Source organism: Chanodichthys erythropterus, chromosome 14, assembly GCF_024489055.1.
Source record: "Chanodichthys erythropterus isolate Z2021 chromosome 14, ASM2448905v1, whole genome shotgun sequence".
NCBI lineage: Eukaryota > Metazoa > Chordata > Actinopteri > Cypriniformes > Xenocyprididae > Chanodichthys > Chanodichthys erythropterus.
The window spans coordinates 16,855,945-16,877,532 of record NC_090234.1 but is presented as its reverse complement, the minus strand read 5'-3'; the positions used below and the strand labels follow the sequence as shown (position 1 = coordinate 16,877,532).

Genomic DNA, 21,588 nt, shown 5'->3' with positions numbered 1-21,588 from the left:
AGGTGTCAAAACCTGAAATGAAAAGGCTGGAAAAGATGATAAAATAGAACATTTCAGATATACAGATGAGAACGAGAGGTTCTGACAGCAGCGTCTCTGACGGTCAACGCACATCATCTGTTACTGACAGGACTGTCTTACCATACAGGATACACTCCTAGCCTGGAACTGATGAACACCAGGGCAAACATGATGAACAGGACGTTGCAGAGTCTCTGGCACTTGGAGTAGTTGGCCATTTTAGCAGCCTGTGAACACAAACTTGCTGCATGATTTATATATCAACATGACAGACATCTAATGCATGCAAACAGCACATCTTGCATCACCAATCTTGAATCCTGAATACAACAAGTGGTCGAATGTGACGTGTCATATGTGAATGTGAAGTGTTCTGGTATAAAACAGGGTTTGATGAAAAACAAATCGAAATTTAATGCATTAATGAACAAAAATTCTGACCTTGGCCATTGGTTTTCTGTGCACGTCAATGCGTATTTCATGTCACATATTTATTAGAGCCCGAGCACCAATGGTGTGAGGACCCTATTGGAATTGCTCAGTCAATTCTTCTTCTTCTCCGAAATGAATCACATTTTTGAGGGCCTAAACATGCTCAAACTCATGAAACTTTGCATACATGTCAGAAGTGGTGAAAATTTACATCTGATGTGGGTTTCAGAATTATGTGTGGCAAAATGGCTTGATAGCGCCACCTACAAAATTTCAATTAAGAGTCCTTCGCTCTACATTACACGAACAGGTTTGAAATTTGGTAGACAGATGTAACAGCCCAATACCTACAAAAAAGTCTGTGGGTGCAAAATCTGTAAACCCAACAGGAAGTGAGATATTTTGAATTTTCTCAGCAAATATTTTTCAGTTTTTGCCATTTCCAGACGTTGTACTCGTAATTTTAAATATCAAAGATCTTGGGTATTGAAGGGCATGTTCGTGGCGGCCTGACGAAGTTCGATGTTTTGCCATGAAAGACGAAGTTTTTGTAGCTCAGGCATACAATATTCAGTTAGTCATAGCGCCACCTGCTGGCAACAGGAAATTACATGCTTTACACTGTAATTCACTCACAGAAACACATTTGTATATGCCATGAAGTACCAAACATGCTAGAAACACGTTAAATCATGCAACACTTTGCTAAGTGCTGAAGTATGCAATTAACGCCACGAAACAGGAAGTTGTTGTAAGTCAGGCATACAATGTCCGATCTGCTCCAAACTTCACGTCCTGGCCTAAAGACATTTACACCGAAATATTCAGTTCAAAGTGTCACCTGTTGGCAGCAGGAAGTGTGGCATGTCGAAATGACTTTGTCATATTTCTCCTGTATTTACTCACTTACATGCATGTCACCCACTATTCAGTTTTTCTAAGGCCAATGGGTGGCGGTGGCCCCGTGTGCGAGGGCCCTTTCATCGCTGCTTGCAGCTTTAATTAATCTTGATTTCTCACAACGTATGCTGTTTCAGAGCGCTCATAGAGCCTCTCTAACTCACATCTTGCGTAGCCATGTAGAGAAATCCAAATGACAAGGTCAGGATTTTTGTTAAATAATACATTCAATTTTAGTTTGTTTTTCACCAAACCCTATTGTATACACCCAGAACACATGGAACATAGCATCGGACCATTCTGTGATACTTTTGCACCTTTTTGAGCTTAATGCTGGTTGCTATTTAATGTCATTATATGGACGAGTGTGAGAGGGACATCCAAAAAAAATAAATAAAAAATATCTCCTTTTGTGGTCCAAAAAAGAAAAAAGGGCATAAGGCATTGGAACAACAACAGGGTGAGTAAATGATGACTTCAAGGGATAGTTCACCCAAAAAAAATTGGGTCATCATTTACTTTCTCTTAAGTTGTTCCAAACCTGTATGAGTTTCTTTCTTCTGTTGAACACAAAAGAATGAAGACTGACTGTAGCAATTGACTTCCATAGTATTTTTTGGGGGTAAAACTTTACAATAAGGTTTCATATGGAAGCTTGTTTCCCCCACTAAATAAAAAAATAAAATAAAAAAAGGTAATTGCAACTGTATCTTACAATTCTGACTTTTTTCCTCAGAACTGTGAGATATAAGTCAGAATTGAGATCTTAATTGCGTGTTATAATGTTCATTTGTGAGGGGAAAAGACTGACATTTTTTCTCACAATTCTGACTTTATATCACGCAATTCTGAGAAAAAAAGTCAGAACTGTGAGATAAAAAGTTGCAATTAGCTTTATTTTTTATTTCATGGCGGAAACAAGCTTCCATAGGTTCATTAGTTAACATTAATCAACTACTTTAATTAACATGAACTAAGAATGAACTGCACTTCAACTGCATTTATTAATCTTAGTTAATATTTATTACATTTACTTGTACGTTAAAATAAAAACATTTTTTGTTAACAGTAGTTAATGCACTGTAAACATGAACAAACAATGAATGACAGTGTTTTTATTAACTAACATTAATGAAGATGAATAAATTATCTTTTTTTCTTTACTTTACTCTTTCTTTACTATGAAAGTCAATGGCTACCATCAACCGGACTCCCTAATTATGTAGATCTGCCGACTAACTTTCTAGCATTATAATTTGAATATGTAACTTTAAAATAAAAATGGTAACACTTTATTTTAGGGTCTTTTAACTAGTTGCTTATTAGCCTGCTGTTAGCATTCTGTAAGAATATTGGTAATTATAAAGCACATATTAATGCCTTATTCTGAATGACCATATTCTACATCCCTTAATCCTACCAATACCTAAACTTCACAACTACCTTATTAACTATTAATAAGCAGAAAATTAGGAGTTTATTGAGGGAAAAGTTAATAGTGAATACATGTTCCCTATACTAAAGTGTTACCATAAAACTTGTAATAAGATGTAATAAGAAATCACCTCCAGCAGAACATCCGCAGCATCGTGCAGGCACATGACGAGCGTTCCTACCCGCGCCATGTTATTCACATATGAGAAGGTGATCAGAGAGATGGTGGCCACATGATGCAGGAACATCAGTAGAAAGTCCTGCAGGAAGTCACACAGAACATGTAAATGTTTATGTACTTTAAACCTACAAGGTAAACATTGGGTCATTCCTACTATGCAGTCCATTTTCCTGTCCTCGTCTAAATACACTGTATAAAATATTAAACTCAAAACTTTTAAAGATGGAAGTCACATTAGTTACTTTTTTAATCACAATTAAGTGAACATAAAAGTGAAAAACTTTAGTTTGAGTACAGATTACTCTAATTTATTAACAAATATTCAAGCTGTTGCTTCATTTATTTAATTTCTAATGTTCAATTAATATTTTCATTTTCTTAATTAAAAAAAATCAATGTCAGCCCCCTCATGAAACTGCCAATAGCTGAACTCCGACTGAGCAATGAATGACTATCAATAGCTCTTCATTTTCAACTTGTTAGTCATTTGATTAATTTTCTGGCCATTGTGTACTGTAAATAATCAAATTATGATTAACAAAATGTTAATGTGTCTGAGCTTGCCCATATATATTTCTGAAAGTTTGTTATACTCTGTTATGTAAACACCGTTTTTAAAGGTGCAGTAAGCAATTTCTGAGAAACGCTGTTCGCCAAAACAAATACGCCCCTTCCCAAAAGAATCACACCCCTATCTTGATAGCTCCGCCCCCAAATAGCTCAATGCTTCCCACACATAGACTTTACTTGGATGGGCCGCCCACATATAATAACGGCCGCCCAAGTATATTCGGAGACACGTTTTTGCTTTTATTATTTTTATCCTCTTATACTTTTATATCCGTGCAAGATAATGAAACCATCCGCGATCGAATAACTAGTCGTTTCGTACCTGCTCGTTATGTGTGCGTCAGAACGGTTTACTCTCACTAACATTCAAATGGGTGCTGCATTTTGCAAAGTCACAAGGGGGCGCTGTTGCGCGTTATATAAGCTCACGCGACAGCGCTTCAGACTGCTTCAAAGTGATTCTCAATCAATGAAAAGCGCAGATTTATGCCAAGCGATTGCTAATGAACTCAAGTTGATGAATTATTAAAAAGTATACTTCATGGCCTTTATATAAAATGTTTTAGATGATTGTAAGAATCTGAAGGATCAGCCTGCAATAGATCAGACATTTCAAAATAAGAGTCCCGGTGTATTTCGGGCTTGTTTAGAATTTAAAGTCACACGCTACGTTTTTTCTTTTTCTTTTGGCCATTATTGGTATTTTGGTTACACAATAAATTGTATCTAATTTGATTTCCATTTAATTCATAGTAAATTATTGTAGTCTCCCCCACAGGAAGAAAAGACTAAGAACATTATTTGACACATATTTTATTCATTTTATAAATTTTACTAGTAAAATCTGTGTCCCATTCTCTGAGAGAGACATTATATGACAGCAAGGAGAACATAGGAAAATGTTAACCATTTAAATGCTGTAATTTTGCATAATTTACAATGCATAATAATGCATAATATTAGTATGTAATTAAATGTAATATGTTACGTAATTAAAATTAATTTCAATAAATAAAAATACTGTTAAAAATTACACATTATTTGTTTGTCACATGTAGTAGACCATTTTTGTGCCGTGGGTAATAGGAGGATTTTTCGCCAGGCTACCACCGCAAGTATATTTCAAACCTGTGGGAAGCACTGTAGCTTGTTTGATAGCTCCGCCCACAAACAAGCTATGCAACACAGGCACCTCCCCCATCATGAATGTATACGCCCCTTACTGCTGATTGGCTGCTTGTGTTAGACATTTGGCTTTGATTTTCCACAAACTTTACTCCAAATAGTGTTGTAAAATATATATTTAGGGTAACATTTTAGTTTAGGGTCCAATTCTCACTATTAACTTGCTTATTAGCATGCATATTACTAGCATATTGGCTGTTTATTAGTACTTATAAAGCACATATTAATGCCTTATTCTGCATGACCATAATCCTACCCAATTCCTAAACTTAAAAACTAATTACTGCTTATTAATAGTTAGTAAGGTAGTTTGAGGCAGAAGTCATAGTTAATAGTGAGAATTGGACCCTAATCTAAAGTGTGACCATATTTAGTATGTTTAGTTTAGTACATTTGCTTTAGGCCTACATTAAACTTTTTACATTAACTTCTAACAGAAGAGCAGGAAGAACAGGAATGACTAATTCAAGACTTAATTCACAACTTGCAAATGTGTGCATGTTAAACCCTCAACCAAGAAATCTTGATCAAATTAAGCAGCTTCATTCTCAAGCATAGCTGCAGTGTCCTCACACTCTAATCTCTCTGAGGAAATCCTGTTGAAGAAAGCTGTTAAGAGGCCAGGTGTTGCATGCTCCCCTGCGGCATCATGGGATTGCACTGACTCAGCTGAGCAGGTTGATGATGATGAAGATGAAGATGAGGAGGAAGTGCAGTGGGGCGAAAAGAAGAATGAGAGCATGGCAAACGAAGAGAAGAAGCACACTGGTGCAGGCGGGAATGGGGTAGAGGACGTCATCGGTGTGGGCTGAATTTTGGGCATGGAAAAAACTGAAAGGAGAGAGCAAAGAAACAAAAACAAGATTTGCATTTCCTGAAGGAAACAGCAGGGCATGCAAGGCAGCAAAAGGATCGGGTTTGAGTTTTAGGTTGTATGTATGTATTTAGGTTTTTTACTGTCACAACATGTCTGGTTTATGGTCAGCTGCAGATAAAATAAATATATAAATAAATAAATAAATACACATAATACCCCATAATGTAGGGAATACCTGAACACACACACACACACACACACACACACACACACACACACACACACACACACACACACACACACACACACATGTTTGTTTTTGTGAATTGTGGGGACTTTCCATAGACTTCAATGCATTTTACACTGAACAAACTGTACATTCTATCCCCCTACCCTGCCCCTACCCCTAAACCTAACCCTCACAGGAAACTGTGCAAACTTTTACTTTTTCACAAAAACTCATTCTATATGATTTATAAACCCATTTACATTGTGGGGACCGCTGGCTGGTTGTAGGTGAACTCAGGTTTATATTACATCATGGGGACATTTGGTCCCCACAATGTAATATAAACAAAAGCACACACACACACACACACACACACACACACACATATATATATATATATATATATATGTCATTATCGATTGGTCCCATCTGGCCACCATGCATGGAAATCTTCTGTGAGTCGCGTCAAATTACATACATATATATACACACACACACACAGTATATTGCTGATTTACTGTTTTGTTTTTGTTAATATTCAGAATTAATTTTGTAAAAAATATTTCTCTTTTAATTTTAATTAAATGTTTAGTCTTTTTTTTTTTGTTACAGTCATTATTTATTTATTTAAATAAATAATAGATTATTTATTCTGTATAGATTTGAATTTTTAAGTTATTTTAATACTTCAACCTAACAGTATGTATGTGGATCAATAACTTGACGGGTAATTTTTTTGTCCAAAGGCCTTAATAATAATAAAAAACAAATATATGACATCCAAAGTATGTAAGGCAGTACATCTAGATCTATTTTATTGAATCCAAAAGGTTTTAATTATATTTTGCTACATATAAAGATATTTTAATGATTTTGAAGTGTCAAAAGGACATTCGGTTTAACCGCCAAAGGCCAATACAGCCATTTCATTTATGATCGTAACATGTAATATAAGTATATATTTTTTATTCTGGCATGATTTTATGACATCATATATCAACATAGTGCAAAATGATATTAAAATTATGTGTAGAAGTCGTAGCTTTGTTATGAGAAAGAATGTCCAGAAAAATGAATTTCATTGATGTCATTCGGAGTAACCAATATAAAGGGACCATTTTGGATCAAGTCGTGTGGTCAATATCATGTGACAGGATGTGACATCATTCCGACACCTGCAAAGGACCACATGGTCATGAAGCAAAATAACTAACTCTCTCAACTATTTGAAAATTTCATGTCTTCACTTGCTCATACACATGTCCCGAAACATCAGGTCATTCGGTACAACCGCTATAAAACATGGAAAATGTTGTAATATTTTAAAAACTTGTCCTAAATATAAAATGTTTGATTGTCCTTTTGCTAGCTAGATATCAGCCTGTTAGTACTGTTTGAAAATATCGTCACACGGCATAACCAAAAGTGTCATTCGGTAAAAACAATATTTTGGTTAAACCGAATGACTTTTTTGGTGACAAATTTTGTAAAAAATTACAAAAGCAGTGTTAATTGATTATAAAAACCACATAATCTCAGTGTTAACACCTAATAATTAATTATATCTCCGTTAGATTTTTTTTTTACTTTTAAAAACCTTATTCGTCAATGACCCATTAATGTTGTGTGTGTTTAGCAGTCCAAACTAAATTAACTGCAGCAGTTTAATACGAAGGGTGCTGTTTCCAACAGACCCTAAGCAGTATATGCTACCTTGCAAACACTGTAAAAACAGAAAAACATGCCAACAATGAGCAGAGAAATGAGAGCGAGTGAGTGCATGAGTCTGACACTGAGGGGTTTTGCAGGAAAGAAGAGAAAGAAAATCTTTAAAGCACAGACTGCAGGTGCTAACTGCGATTTCAAGGAGTCTTTGAGAGAAATCGTCCACCTGTTCAAACACAGGCTGTGCATCTCCTGCGTTACACCACAAAACCCATACAGCAGCTGCGGGAGGGCGCTCTTACATCGAGAGGACACTGCTGTAATCAACACGGGACAATTACAGAGCCTGTGGATCTGAATAAAGCTCTGAGACTGCTGAGGGCAGTCTGGATTTGAGTTGTTTACATTTGCATTCATTTACATGACATTTGTTTAAGACTGATGTTGTGTCCCAACCAGGCGTAGCTTGACAAGTTTACAGCGTCAAGTAATTTGCCTGTCCACAATGAGAGCACAAATGATGTGTAGCATGGCGAAATAACAGCCAAAGAGGAAATGTTTATATAAATATGTTAATATTATGTTAATTATGTGAGGCAGGATTTTGGGCCAATGATTTCATGGTGGGTGGGGCTGAAGAAACCACGAAGAGCACTCAACTGATTTGAAACGAACAATGCAAAAAAACAATGCAGATTTACATCAAAGCTTTTACTGTTTGTTGCTTTATGATAAAATCATTCTACATGCAAATGTACAACAATTTCCTCTGAGTGACTTATAAAAGGTCTTATATATATATATATATATATATATAAACCCTTACATGAATATCAGAACAGAACGAATATTAAACCCTGCAAGCTTAAGCTTAAATGAAGTGGCAGCAGTTATTAGTGGTCATGCTTTCACATGTTGAAAAGGAAGTTTTGTCCATGCACAGCAGAGGAAATGAGACCAGCATGTTATTGCTAATAAACCCAGCGTGAGTCTTCTCATGAGAAACTCAAACCACTGAAGCAGACACGTCTAACCAAAGCACCACTCATTGCTTTTCACAAAGCTATCTTTCAAGTTCAGATATACAGTAAACTGCTACCAGCAGCTTAGTAATAATGATGCTCTGAGGTTGAAAAACATTCTTATATGAGAGTGTAAGCTCACGTACCTTTCTTCTGATGTCTGTGAACTGCGAGAAGAGCAGCGACAGATAGAAGGACAGCTCCAGTATGTAGTAGTAATGCAAATCCACGGTTAACGGCTATGAAAGTCATACACAACATTGTCAACGCGACACAAAATCACATTTGCAGTGGCAATAATGAGTATTTTGACAGGGATTCCCAAATGTTTTTTGTATTAAAATATTTAAATTTTAACAACATATGTGCATGTTGATTAATGGTCACATGACATGCAGGTAAATAAAATATTAAAAGAATGTTTATAAATAAATAAAAAAAAAAAAAAAAAAAAAAATATATATATATATATATATATATATATATATATATATATATATATATATATATATATATATATATATATACACATTTTATTTTAATGTTAAATAAAAAGACTCAATTGTAAATATAATTCTTTTATTTTAAAATTATTTTAATTTTGATATTTTGTGATTGAATTAATTATTGGGTTTGGGAAACCCTGATTAAGGGCATTAAAAATGTAAGAATGGCATTATTTGATTGTATTTGGCTACAATGTTAAAGGGTTAGTTCACCCAAAAATGAAAATTCTGTCATCATTTACTCACCCTCCTGTCGCTCCAATCGTTCCAAACCCGTAAGACTTTTGTTCATCTTCGGAACACAAATGAAGATATTTTTAATGAAATCTCAGAGATTTTTGTCCCTCCATTGACAGTCTATGCAACTACCACTTTCAAGCCCACTTTTCAAGACATCATTAAAGTAATCCATGTCACCCAAGTGTCACATTAGGCTGCAGGGAAGTGCACGACACAGGATAAATGGTGAAATAAACTGAATTTAATAATACAACAAAATAGTCTGTTCAGTAGAACACAACCAAAAAACATTAACGAGAATGGACAAAGAATTAAAGGATTAGGATTAGAATTCAAATTTCCTGATAATTTCCTCAACCCCATGTCATCCAAGATGTTTATGTATTTCTTTATTCAGTCAAAAAGAAATGAAGGTTTTTGAAGAAAACATTTCAGGATTTTTCTCCATATAGTGGACTTCACTGGGGTTCAACGGGTTGAAGGTCAAAATGTCAGTTTCAGTGCAGCTTCAAAGAGCTCTACATGATCCCAGACGAGGAATATCTATTATTATCTAGAGAAACAATCGGTCATTTTCTAAAAAAATAAATAAAATGTATATACTTTTTAACCACAAAAGCTCATCTTGCACTGCTCTGCTCTGACGCATTCGGTAATCACGTTGGAAGGTCACGCGTGACGTAGGCGGAAGTACCGCGGTAGGGCAAAAAACTCCATCTCATTTTCTCCCCCAACTTCAAAATCGTCCGTCATTGTTGTTTTAGCTTTTTTTTGTAAAGAGTGTTTGACTTAGTCTTTGCACGTTCACTTTGTAAACACTGGTACTTTCACCTACGTCGTGCATGACCTTTACAACGTGATTACCGCGTGAGATGAGTGAGAGCAGAGCAGTGCAAGACAAGCTTTTGTGGTTAAAAAGTATATACATTTTTTTTTTTTAAGAAAATGACCAATCGTTTCACTAGTTAAGACTCTTATTCCTCATCTGGGATCATGTAGAGCTCTTTGAAGCTGCACTGAAACTGACATTTTGACCTTCAACCCGTTGAACCCCAGTGAAGTCCACTATATGGAGAAAAATCCTGGAATGTTTTCCTCAAAAACCTTCATTTCATGAACATCTTGGATGACATGAGGGTGAGTAAATTATCAGGAAATTTTAATTCTGAAGTGAACTAAGCTTTTAAGGAAAGCTCAGGGTATATAAAAGGGAGATAGTAATAAACAGGTGTGGGAACTAATTAACAGCCAGGGAAACTAACTAGGGAACACAGGAAAATGGGAAATGATGAAACAGAGTGAAAACGTCTTTACTAGCTTTCTGAGGCTTAAAAGTGGTAGTTGCTTAGGCTCTCAATGGAGGGACAGAAAACTCTCAGATTTCATTAAAAAGATCTTTATTTGTGTTCCGGAGATCCAAAGAAAATCTTACAGGTTTGGAACGACATGAGCGTGAGTAATTAATGACAGAATTTTCATTTTTGGTTGAACTAACCCTTTAAAGTCTTGCCAGGCAAAATGGTTAGTAACTTTTAAAAGGATCTAAGAATCAGAGAATATGGAATATGGTCATACAAAACTAAACTAGGACTGTTTTGTCTCAAAAAACCTACTAACATTACATAGTCGGTGAGCGAATCCATTAATAATTATGATATAAATGTACCTGATAGGGGTAATTGTACCAGCACTCTCGGGTGTTCCACAGCCACGGGGTCTTTAAAATCAAACACAGAGAGACAAATAATCTCCAGAGCTTTTTATGCAAAACATAACATAATGTCTTTTGAAGGAGCTTTTGATTTCTGCAGTTTACATCAAAGCATAAAAAAGACTGAAAATACAATCATTATCCTCAATGCTACATAATCGAAATGCTTTGAATTCACTTTTTTCCCCCTCGATAAGCCACATCATTATGTACGAAAGTTGGATGGCATCAAAGCATGGTATTGTGAAGCTGATGATTTCCTGTGAGATCTGCTGTTGTGTTTTGAGAATGCTGACATATGATCTAATCTAATGCAACTCTTGGCTAATTAGCTACCTTACAGCATCTTTCTCAAAGGCCACATATAAGAATAAGAAAACCAAAGGCTGTGGCTCCAAACTGGCATCACTCTGGACAGACGCCTGGTGCTTTAGTGAAATTCAAGGTGCTAACATCATTTTATGATCTTTATATTAGAGTTAAACTACAAATACTGTGCAAAAATGACGGTAAATTCTCATCAGGGCAAGTAGAATCAAGTGCTTTAATGTCTTGACTTAAAGTGTCAACTATCAGATTTCCTTCAGCTAGTTTGTATGGTTCAAAATTTTCACTGAGAACTTATTTCAAATTGCTACGTAGAAAATTAATCGGGGAAAACACTTCCAGAACCAATGCTGATGAAAAAGTCAATGGTCACAGTTGTGTCCACTTTCGCATTATTGTTCTGTGTTGCATGAATTAAAACGGATGGCGACTAACAAATAGCTCTGCCTAGTTGCTCCATTTCTCCATAACCTACTCTGAAAGAAACAGGTGAATCTGTTCTTCAATATTCAACAGTTCCTCGCCCAGGATGAGCTGTGGTCTGTATTGGGTTTATGTCAGCCCACTTCCCTGCTACTATTAATAACACCAGCAGAAGAAACCCGTCCCATCTGCAGTAAATGAACTCATTCAGTAGAAGGCTTTGCCATGCAAGTTCAAGCTGTTCACCTTTAGCCTAGTTTCTACAAAGACACACATTACCTATATGCATGTATTTAAAAAAATATATATTATGGATGTGTTAAAATGATCAAAAGTCATACAAATAATGCTTTATCCCCATTTAAAGGAAGTTAGTTTAAAATGTCTTCATTTGTTTACTTTCATATATATATATATATATATATATATATATATATATATATATATATATATATCCTCCCCTATCCTCCCTCCTCCCTTGTGCGCGCAAGCTCTCTCTGTCTTCAAAGTAAGCACCATCTTTGCACTCTCTCTACCTCGAACGTAATAATCTAAATTAACTGACACAATGCTAAAAGTTCGTAAGACCGAATCCATGTTTCATGGGCACATTTGGAGAATGATTTTCCTGAATAACCGCTGTGTGTGAATAGTGCTCAAAAGAACGTCACCTCATCTTCTCTGACAGACGCCCTGCACATGCAGCTGACATAAACCACACTTTCAGTAAACAAAAAGAAAATCCTATCCAGTGGTGAAGTGTTTTCTGTGTTGACAAATCTTTTGCGATGTCCTAATAACAATCGCGATTCGCACGCAACGCGTCAACGTCCGCTAATGTCCAATTCATGACCTAATGACTCATTTGAACAGATTAATTTTAATGAATCATGACAACAACTGATCTGTTCACATGGTCTATAATGGATCATTTACTCGAACAACTCTGAAATGAGAACATTTTCTTACCCCATTTAGCAAGAGTGGTTAGTAAAATTAGCCTTAATAATCCACAGTATTTTCAGGTTATTTAAATGACAATGTGTAGTAAATTAGGCCTAACTATAAAATCAGTTAGTTTAGACTGGAGTGAGGTGAAACCAGAACAAAGCAAGTTGTTGTTAGCTAGGTGCATTCAATTGTATATGGTAGAAAATTATATTATTAGTTAATATAACTTCTAAATTTTACTTTTTAATACTTTTCAGGTTTAGCAAAAAAGCATCTTCTCTTACAAAGCTATAAAATCACTTTTTTTTTTTTTTTTTTTGCAAAGAGGGCAAAAAAGAATTACAGTGAGAGTGACGGGTACTTTATTGTTAGTATCGTGCTCGTAGATCACGTGGGTAGGGCACTTATATATATATATATATATATATATATATATATATATATATATATATATACAGATCTATCTCTATCTATCTCAGTCATTTTGCTGCATCTCCATAAACAAAATAATGCATTAAAATCATATCCCACTTCATATAGCAGCATGATAACAAGCTCCATTTAATTCCATTTGCGATATATTGTGCAGCCCGAGTCTGGAACATCATGATGAGTAAATAATGGCAGTATCTTTATTTCTGTGTGAACTTTCCTTTAATTGCTTCATTGAAGAGTCAAAGAAGGGGCCAGTTCTGCCAAACATGTTTGCTTGGAGGGAAATAATCTGCATTATGGATAGACTGATGAATTATGAATAGATTTATGAGAGGAAGGGCAGAGAGAGAAAGAGAGTTTATGGATGCTGTCTCTCGGCGCACGGTACGACCCAACAAATAAAATCGAAATCAAGTCAGAGCTGACATCTCTCTAACTTCATCTTGTCTGCATGTTCGCTCCACAAAACCCCCAAGAGATGATGAAAAGCAGTACGAAGAATAACTCTGCGTGTGTGCTGCATTTTGTAGTCGTGATGCCAAATAAGTAAATAAAAAACTATGACACTCCATCTATTTGATAATGCAGTTAAAAAAGACAAATGTTCTCTGCTCGACAACATCCTGTCATCCTGGAAACACTAAGACTGAGGGCAATACAAAATAGTGGATGTATCGACATGTCAATCATAAAAGATTTACTGCTTCACATTGACCATCAATTTTTCAATGAAAAGAGATTGTTTACCTTCTTCAGGAACCGCACACCATATGTAAATATGTACAGGTAAAACGTGAACCTCCACCTGTGAAGAAAACACACAGAATGGTACATTCAGAAACATGCTGTCAATATTTTATTTTGCATTATTACTGCATCAAAAGGTCATTTTAAAACAGAAGCGTCAGCTCATACAGAGATGGGGGAGGTGAACACTGCGATCAGGTTAACCCCACTCCTCAGGCTGAAGTACTTCAAAAATAATTAGGAATTCAATGTGCAAGATGTCCTATTTCTTACGTCCTACTGTTACCGTGACAACATTTCACAGCACATCCTCCATAACAAAGGCAATGCTGGAGATAAAACGCTGACCTGAGCTGATATAACATCATATTCTGGCCGTTCCATCCACAATTACCCCTAAAATGAGTGCAATGAGAGGCAGCGTTTAATGCATAACAGATTTTTTTTTTTTTACTTACTCTGGAAGGATGCATTAAATTGATCAAAAGAGAAATTTATAATGTTACAAAAGATTTGTATTTCAAACAAATGCTTTTCTTTTGACCTTTCTATTCATCAAAATATCCTTGGGAAAAATGCATCACAGTTTCAACAAAAACCTTAAGCAGCACAATTGATTTTAACATTGATAATAATAATAAGAAATATTTCTTAGCAGGAAATCAGCATATTAGAATGATTTCCGAAGGATCATATGACACTGAAGACTGGAGTAACGATGCTGAAAATTGAGTTTTGTACATGCTTTGCGTTCAACTGTGAACAGATTACACGTTCAACTATGAATAGAGAGCGTACACATAAAAAAAAAACGAAGTATACCCAGGGCTTAAGCTTAGACGCCTCTCGCGGGCTTGGCAACAAACTCAAGCTCCTCTTCTTTTATATCGAAATCCTCCAATATTTCTCTTTAAAAAAAATATCATTTTAGACTTCTAATTCATGTCCTGTGTTTTGCTTTGCTCTATCCTCTGCGCTTCCGCGTTCATCATTACGCCATGCATCTGGTCAGAGGTTACTTTTCCGCCATAAATCGATGTGTACGCCAGAAGCTAGTATATTCCATAAAGTTTTAAATATGGATATTTTTCTTACTAAAACCGATCATTTCCCTTTATTAACCCCTTGGAGTCCTTTGGATTACTTTTATGATGGACTGATGCACTTTTTTTGGGGCTTTAAAATCACGAGCGCCATTTACTACCATCATAAAGCTTGGAAGAGCCAAGATATTTTTTAATATAAATCTTATTGTGTTCATCTGAAAGAAGAATGTAGTAAACTTTCATGATCAAGAAAGTCATTAAAAAGTTACAAAGTAAAATATCTAGCTTTCGCCAGACTGACAAAGTGTCAGCACTTTTTTCATAAGTTGAATATAGAAGGCGTAGGATGTAACGGAAGTGTTTTGTGCTGCGAGATGTGTCTGGCGGAAGCAAAATATTTTACTTTATAACTTGTTAAATATAGATATTTTTCTTACACAAACGCATCACTTCGATTCAGAAGGCCTTTATTGAAAGGGTTATTTCACCCAAAAATTCTGTCATTAATTACTCACCCTCATGCCGTTTCACACCCATAAGACCTTCGTTCATCTTAGGAACACAAATTAAGATGTTTTAGTTGAAATCCGATGGCTCCATGAGGCCTCTCTCAAGATCCATAAAGGTACTAAAAACATATTTAAATCAGTTCATGTGAGTACAGTGGTTCAATATTAATATTATAAAGCGACGAGAATATTTTAAACAAAATAACAACTTATAAATTGATGGCCGATTTCAAAACACTGTTTCAGGAAGCTTCGGAGCACAAATGAATCAGTGTGTCGAATCTGCTGTTCGGAGCACCAAAGTCACGGGATTTCAGCCGTTGGCAGTTTGACATGCGATCTGAATCATGATTCGATACACTGATTCATTTGTGCTCTGATGCTTCATGAATCGGTGTTTTGAAATCGGCCATCACTAAATAAGTCTTTTTTTTTTTTTGGTGCACCAAAAATATTCTCGTCGCTTTAATATTAATATTGAAGCACTGTACTCACAGGAACTGATTTAAATATGTTTTTAGTACATTTATGGATCTTGAGAGAGGAAATGTCATTGCTGGCTATGAAGGCCTCACTGAGCCATCGGATTTCAACTAAAATATCTGAAACTGCATGAGGGTGAGTAATAAATGACAGAATTTTCATTTTTGGGTGAACTAACCCTTTAACCCCCCGGAGCCGTGTGGAGTACATTTATGATGGATGGAAGCACTTTCTTCAGCTTCATAGTCGTTGGTCCTATTCACTGCCATTATAAAGCTCAGATGTGTCAGGATATTTATTAATATAACTCTGATCAGAGAGAAGAAAGTCATATACACCTAGGATGGCTTCAGGGTGAGTGAAGCTTGGGAAAATTTCTGTATGAGTCACCCTAAACCAGTTGTTCCACCACAACCACACACACACACAGTTCTCTCACCAGGCTTTCCAATGCTGATTCATGTAACCTTTTCCCAATCCTTTTGGAGTATTTTTCCAGCTATCAACTTCTTTAAGTCTGAAAAAGTTCCACCTTTGAATTGAATAATAAGAGGCCTTTGCAGATCTGTAGGAGAGCCTTAAAGGGTGAGTTCTGAGCAGCAAGTTTCCGTTCTCTCTCTTGAACCCAACACAGAAGTGACTTAAACTGCAATTCATCGACTGGCCACTAGAGACAGGCTTCAAAAGGAGTCAATCCCATAGATCCCCCTTGTTAAAATGCCCAACTTTACAGCGGAAAAAAATATGTTTACAGCCTGGTACAAAAAGTGGTTTTGGTCTAAATAGCTAATTTTGCCCTTCATGACAACTGTGAGGGGGTGAATTTTTTTATAACTCATCTGTTTAAATTATATTAAGCCTTAAATTTCTGCATAATAAAGGGGGCGTGGTCACTTGAGTGACACTGCTGTCACTACTAGCCGTTTGTCTGCTGTCTGTTGGCTCCACCCACAATCCGCCTCCTTGCCCATATTCGGTTATCCGGGAGTGACACGCATTGAAGCGCTGCCAAGATGGCGACGGCCAGCTCCGTCCAATTTGAGCTTTATAAATGCTCTTCGGAAACCTATGTCAAGGACACTACATCCATTGTTTTATACAGTCTATGGTTAGTTCTCCCAAAAATGAAAATACTGACATCATTTACTCTGCCTTATGTGGTTCCAAACCCGTAAGACAAACACAGATGAAGATATTTTAGTGAAATCTGAGCGATTTCTGTCCCTCCATTGACAGTCTACTCAACTAGCACTTTGACGTTTCAAGTTCATAAAAAGATCGAAAAACTAATCCATATGAATCAAGTTGTTTACCCCACACAATTACTTTATACTTTAGACACAATAACTTTATATGCTAAACAGATTTAATTTAAGCGTTTAATAAGGTTGGCCTGAAGATTTATCATCACTGCAGCGCTCTATAGGGAACAACTAAAGATTCAGTGAGTGCAGGGGAATACCAGGTGAGTTAAGCTAGCGTGCCCTTTTTAACTTGCCCCTGCGGTTATAGATCTCTCTGCCTGTGGTCAGTTTCCAAGCGCAGAGGCCTGTGCCAGCTGATACCTTTGAGATCAAAGCTGACAAAGAAATGAGTAATACAGCCAAACAAACACCGCACGTTGCTTGAGGCTGAATAACTGCAGTTGCACAGCCCTCTGGGGTTTACCATGTGAAATACAGCATTAATTACTGCTTTGATACTCACACAGACAGAACTCCCTGTCACTCTGCATGAGAAATGAAAACAACATCAATTGCGGTTCCTTCCTTTAAGGACACGGACATGGAGACCACCCACAGTAACATTCACTGACTGTCTGACGCAAAGTGCACACAAAACCGAATAGTGTCAGTGAAAAATTGCAAGCTATGATTAAATGGGCTGGTTTTCATCAGGCATGGATGTTCGAAAAATAGCCGTTGACATTATGAGCGTTCGTGAGGGAGAACTAATCAAATCTGTGAAAGAAATTCAGGCACTTACTAACAAACAATCTGTATATTCTGCTTTGTTTTTTTGAGTCTGTGAAATAATTCAAAACACTTTTAATAGATTGGATGTATTAGTTGGATGATAATAGTAAATTACTAATAGTAAAAGGTCTATGCAAAACAAGACTGAAATGACAATACGAGATAACCTAAAAAAAAAAAAAAAATGTTGCTGTTTTATGTCAAAGTATGAATGATATAAAATGGATTTTTTATTGAAACTGTTCAGAAGTAATGTGCTAAAACCAAATGCAATTCATAATCATTTGGAAAGTAGGCTGGTGATTTTATATTTTTTCAATGATTTTGCATACTAATAATAATAATAATAGTGATAAGTTAATAAATATTATTTTTGCAATTCCATTTGGTGATGCTTAAGGCACAGAAATCACATCTTTAGATTTTATCAGGAAAAATAAAGTTGGTAAAAATCATTTCTGTGTCCATTTTTAATAAATCAATTCTGAAGTCCGATTCAATGATTCATTTGCATAACAGAATATGTTCACACAAATCTAAAAGGTTTTAAAAATAAATAAATATACATAATACAATATTGCTATAAATATTTAAATCTAGGTAAGTATTGGAATTTATGGCTATTTATTGGTGCAGTAAATACAATAAATGATCATTCTTTCTCTCAGTGCAGAAAACATGAAGTGGTTGGTTTTCACTACATTTTTCTTCTTGCATTACACATTATCAATCTACTTGGTTGAAATTATGCTTCAAAGATTATGCTTCATTATGCTGAAATGGTGTCAAGATTATACAAGTTACTTCAATCAGTCCTCACTGGAAGAAAGCAATGCATGTTTCTCAGGTCATTATTTGAGAAGCTCTGGACGTCTTCCTTTCAGCTGTTGTACTTGAAAGCACCAGGCAGCAAATCAGAGCCTTTGGGCTTCAGCTGAAGACTGACCTTGAAAGACCTTCCAGAAGGAGCAGATAAACCTGTTCTCCCTGAGACTCCTCACAGAGCGGGATGCTCTGCTCTCAGACACTGTAGTTGATCAGTGATGTTGTCTGACAGGGCTCTGAGGCCATTTTGTAGGACTGCAATGGACCATGGAGCTTTTGTTTATCCACTTCCCAGTAACTTTAAACTGCATCTGGCATTAAATCTTTCATGGTCGGCTTCTTCATAATCAACGACTGAGAAAGAAAAATATTGTTTGGCTAATGAAGCACAGTGAGGCCTTTTTTAAGCAAAGGCAAAAATAATCAATTGAATCAGGTTTTGCTGTTTGGCATGATTTAACACCACAATTTTCAGCCTTATTCTTGATCAATAGTAAAAACAAACAGAAGTTATTAACCTAATTTGAGGTCAACGCGGTTTCCTGGCAACAGGTTAGTTAAGCATCATAATTTTGATTTGGAACAACAACAAAAAAAAAAATGTGTGAAAATTAGGAAAAAAGACAAAGGAACAAAACTGTGAACTTAACATCTTTTTCGAGAGAAAACTACAACCCCATAAAGCATAGCGAATGAGGTAAGATAATAAAAAATATTACATTTACATTTACAGATTATCATATATATATATATATATATATATATATAAACCAATCAGTTGCCTTCTGTAATATTAGGGCTGGGTATTGACACAAATTTCACCATTCGATTCAATTTCGATTCACATGCTAGCGATTCAATACGATTCCGATTCAATATCGATTATTTTGGATATATATCAGGTACAGTACATGGCAAATTTTCTCAAGGAAAACAATCTCTACATGGGAGTCAGTTTATGCAGTACTTGCATAAAACTTTATAATAATAAAGTTATAATATTAACTTTACGCTCACATAAATACATTTCTACTCCAATACGTTTTTGAAATATAAACATTTAAATGGTGGCTGTGATAACCTGACAGATTTATTCAAACATGCATTAAATATTGAAGAACATTAAACAATTATAATGAATATGTTATATGGTGCATATATTTGGCAAAATGTTCTCTTTAGAGTTAATTTTTCTAGCTGACTAATGGGTTTACGGTCAATGAATCTTGTTTTCCTGAGGTCAATGTGACTTTACATGACCTGTTATAAGCTGTTTTATTGACGTCTTTCAGCGGTTGAAACACTGATTAAGCGTTTACATGAGACATAATACGGATTTGGGTAAGCTGTACTCTATCTTTTAACATAGGCTACATTCAGATGTTCATTCATATTTATTTCGCGCTGTAACCGGTACCAGAAGATAAGTTCACGTCACGTGCTTCGCGCTACCGATTTGCTTGAACTCAAGAGCGTCAGCGATCTGTGATGCCACATTAAACAGCGCCAAAACTGTATTTATTTTATGAATTTCATAATAAAATGAACAGAACTTGAAATCGGAGACTTTGTTTCTTAACAAAAGTAATAATGCAGTAAGCTTATTGCGATTTATTGGATGGGAGGCGTCTGAAAACAGGATATCAGCTGAAAACAGGATAGACTATTCGACTCTTGGGATTTAAGAATCGATATCAGTTAGTCAAAAGAGAGAATCGAGAAATCAATATTTTTTTATCCAGCCCTATGTAATATAGTTTTAGATTATTAAAACAGATAGTTTAGGTCCTGGATGCTGAATGGTCAATACAGACACACTAGAAAGTGACAGACAGACACACCAAAATACATTTTGTAACCGTTTTTATTATAGCTACTCCTCACTCCAAATCTGCATTATGGATTTAAAGTTTCAGAGTTCTCTGAAAGAGACTGCATTGCAGAGAAATATTTATATACGTTCACAATTTTCCATGTTTGGATGGGATGGGACTGGAAGTGCACTATGATCATGGTGCTCTCAGGCATTGCGCAATAACCACGTCAAAATCTTTTGTGAAGCATAGATTGTTTTTATACAACTCTGACAAAATACTGAACTGAAAATGCCTAAAACTGACCACACAATCTGTGTAAACATTTGTCATACGGTGTTTCTATGGTGACTAAAAATATTCCTTATTCTCTGTGGGTGTGAAATAATCCACTCTTTCCACTGAGCTCTCTATGAACTGTGATTCTTGCCTTGCAAAGTGAGAAAGACGATCAAAAAAACACTGTTGTGTAAAGTCAGTCGAGGTTACACGACTAACAAGAGAGATCTTAAGACTTCCTTATGCCAAAAAAAGGAAGACAAATACAATTGAACTTCTAGTGGTAAAATGCCAACTAGTTAAAAATCCATGCCAAAAAATACTCCACTGATAGAATCAGGTTATGTTCAGACTGTAATACTACCATTCTATTTACTATTTGTGCAGCACATAGTACAGTCTGTAATACTGTGTTTTCTGTATGCACAAAACACACAGATTACCTACTAGATTTGCCAAAATACAGTATGAAGCATACAACACAGCACATGGTTTGAGACACAATGCAATGACTTTGACCTTTCAGGCTGATGCATGAACCAGAAGATCAGGCACAAACAATAACCATTTTTATTTCTTAGATGATAACTGGATGCCACTCACAGAATTAAATATGTCACATGATACTGTATACTTCTGTTGCATAATGACTTCTATTCTTTCAGTTTACACTAGGACTGCAAAATTAATCAAAAAATGTTGCCTTCCAAGGCCACTCCCAGTCTGCTCCTATTGAAAAGTAAACTACTGCCTTGCTTGAGTAGAAAATACTTCTTGGCAAACTTTTTGTTACAATGGTGTCAACTTTTATTGTTCCCAGCTAACATTTAACTGCAGCAATCGTTCTCCCTTCTGCCATG

The 21,588-nt window shown here is 35.8% G+C and overlaps 1 protein-coding gene across 1 annotated transcript in view; it reads right to left on the bottom strand.

Moving 5' to 3' along the window:
• The window catches only part of cers6 (ceramide synthase 6), a 47,088-nt gene that overhangs the window by 8,873 nt on the left and 16,627 nt on the right, over positions 1 to 21,588 (bottom strand). The window contains exons 4-8 of the mRNA XM_067409098.1: positions 13,797 to 13,854; positions 10,869 to 10,919; positions 8,603 to 8,695; positions 2,919 to 3,047; positions 142 to 248 (exon numbers count right to left, since the gene is read on the bottom strand). Coding sequence (XP_067265199.1) covers positions 142 to 248; positions 2,919 to 3,047; positions 8,603 to 8,695; positions 10,869 to 10,919; positions 13,797 to 13,854 — 438 coding nt within the window. The remainder of the gene's footprint in view (positions 1 to 141; positions 249 to 2,918; positions 3,048 to 8,602; positions 8,696 to 10,868; positions 10,920 to 13,796; positions 13,855 to 21,588) is intronic.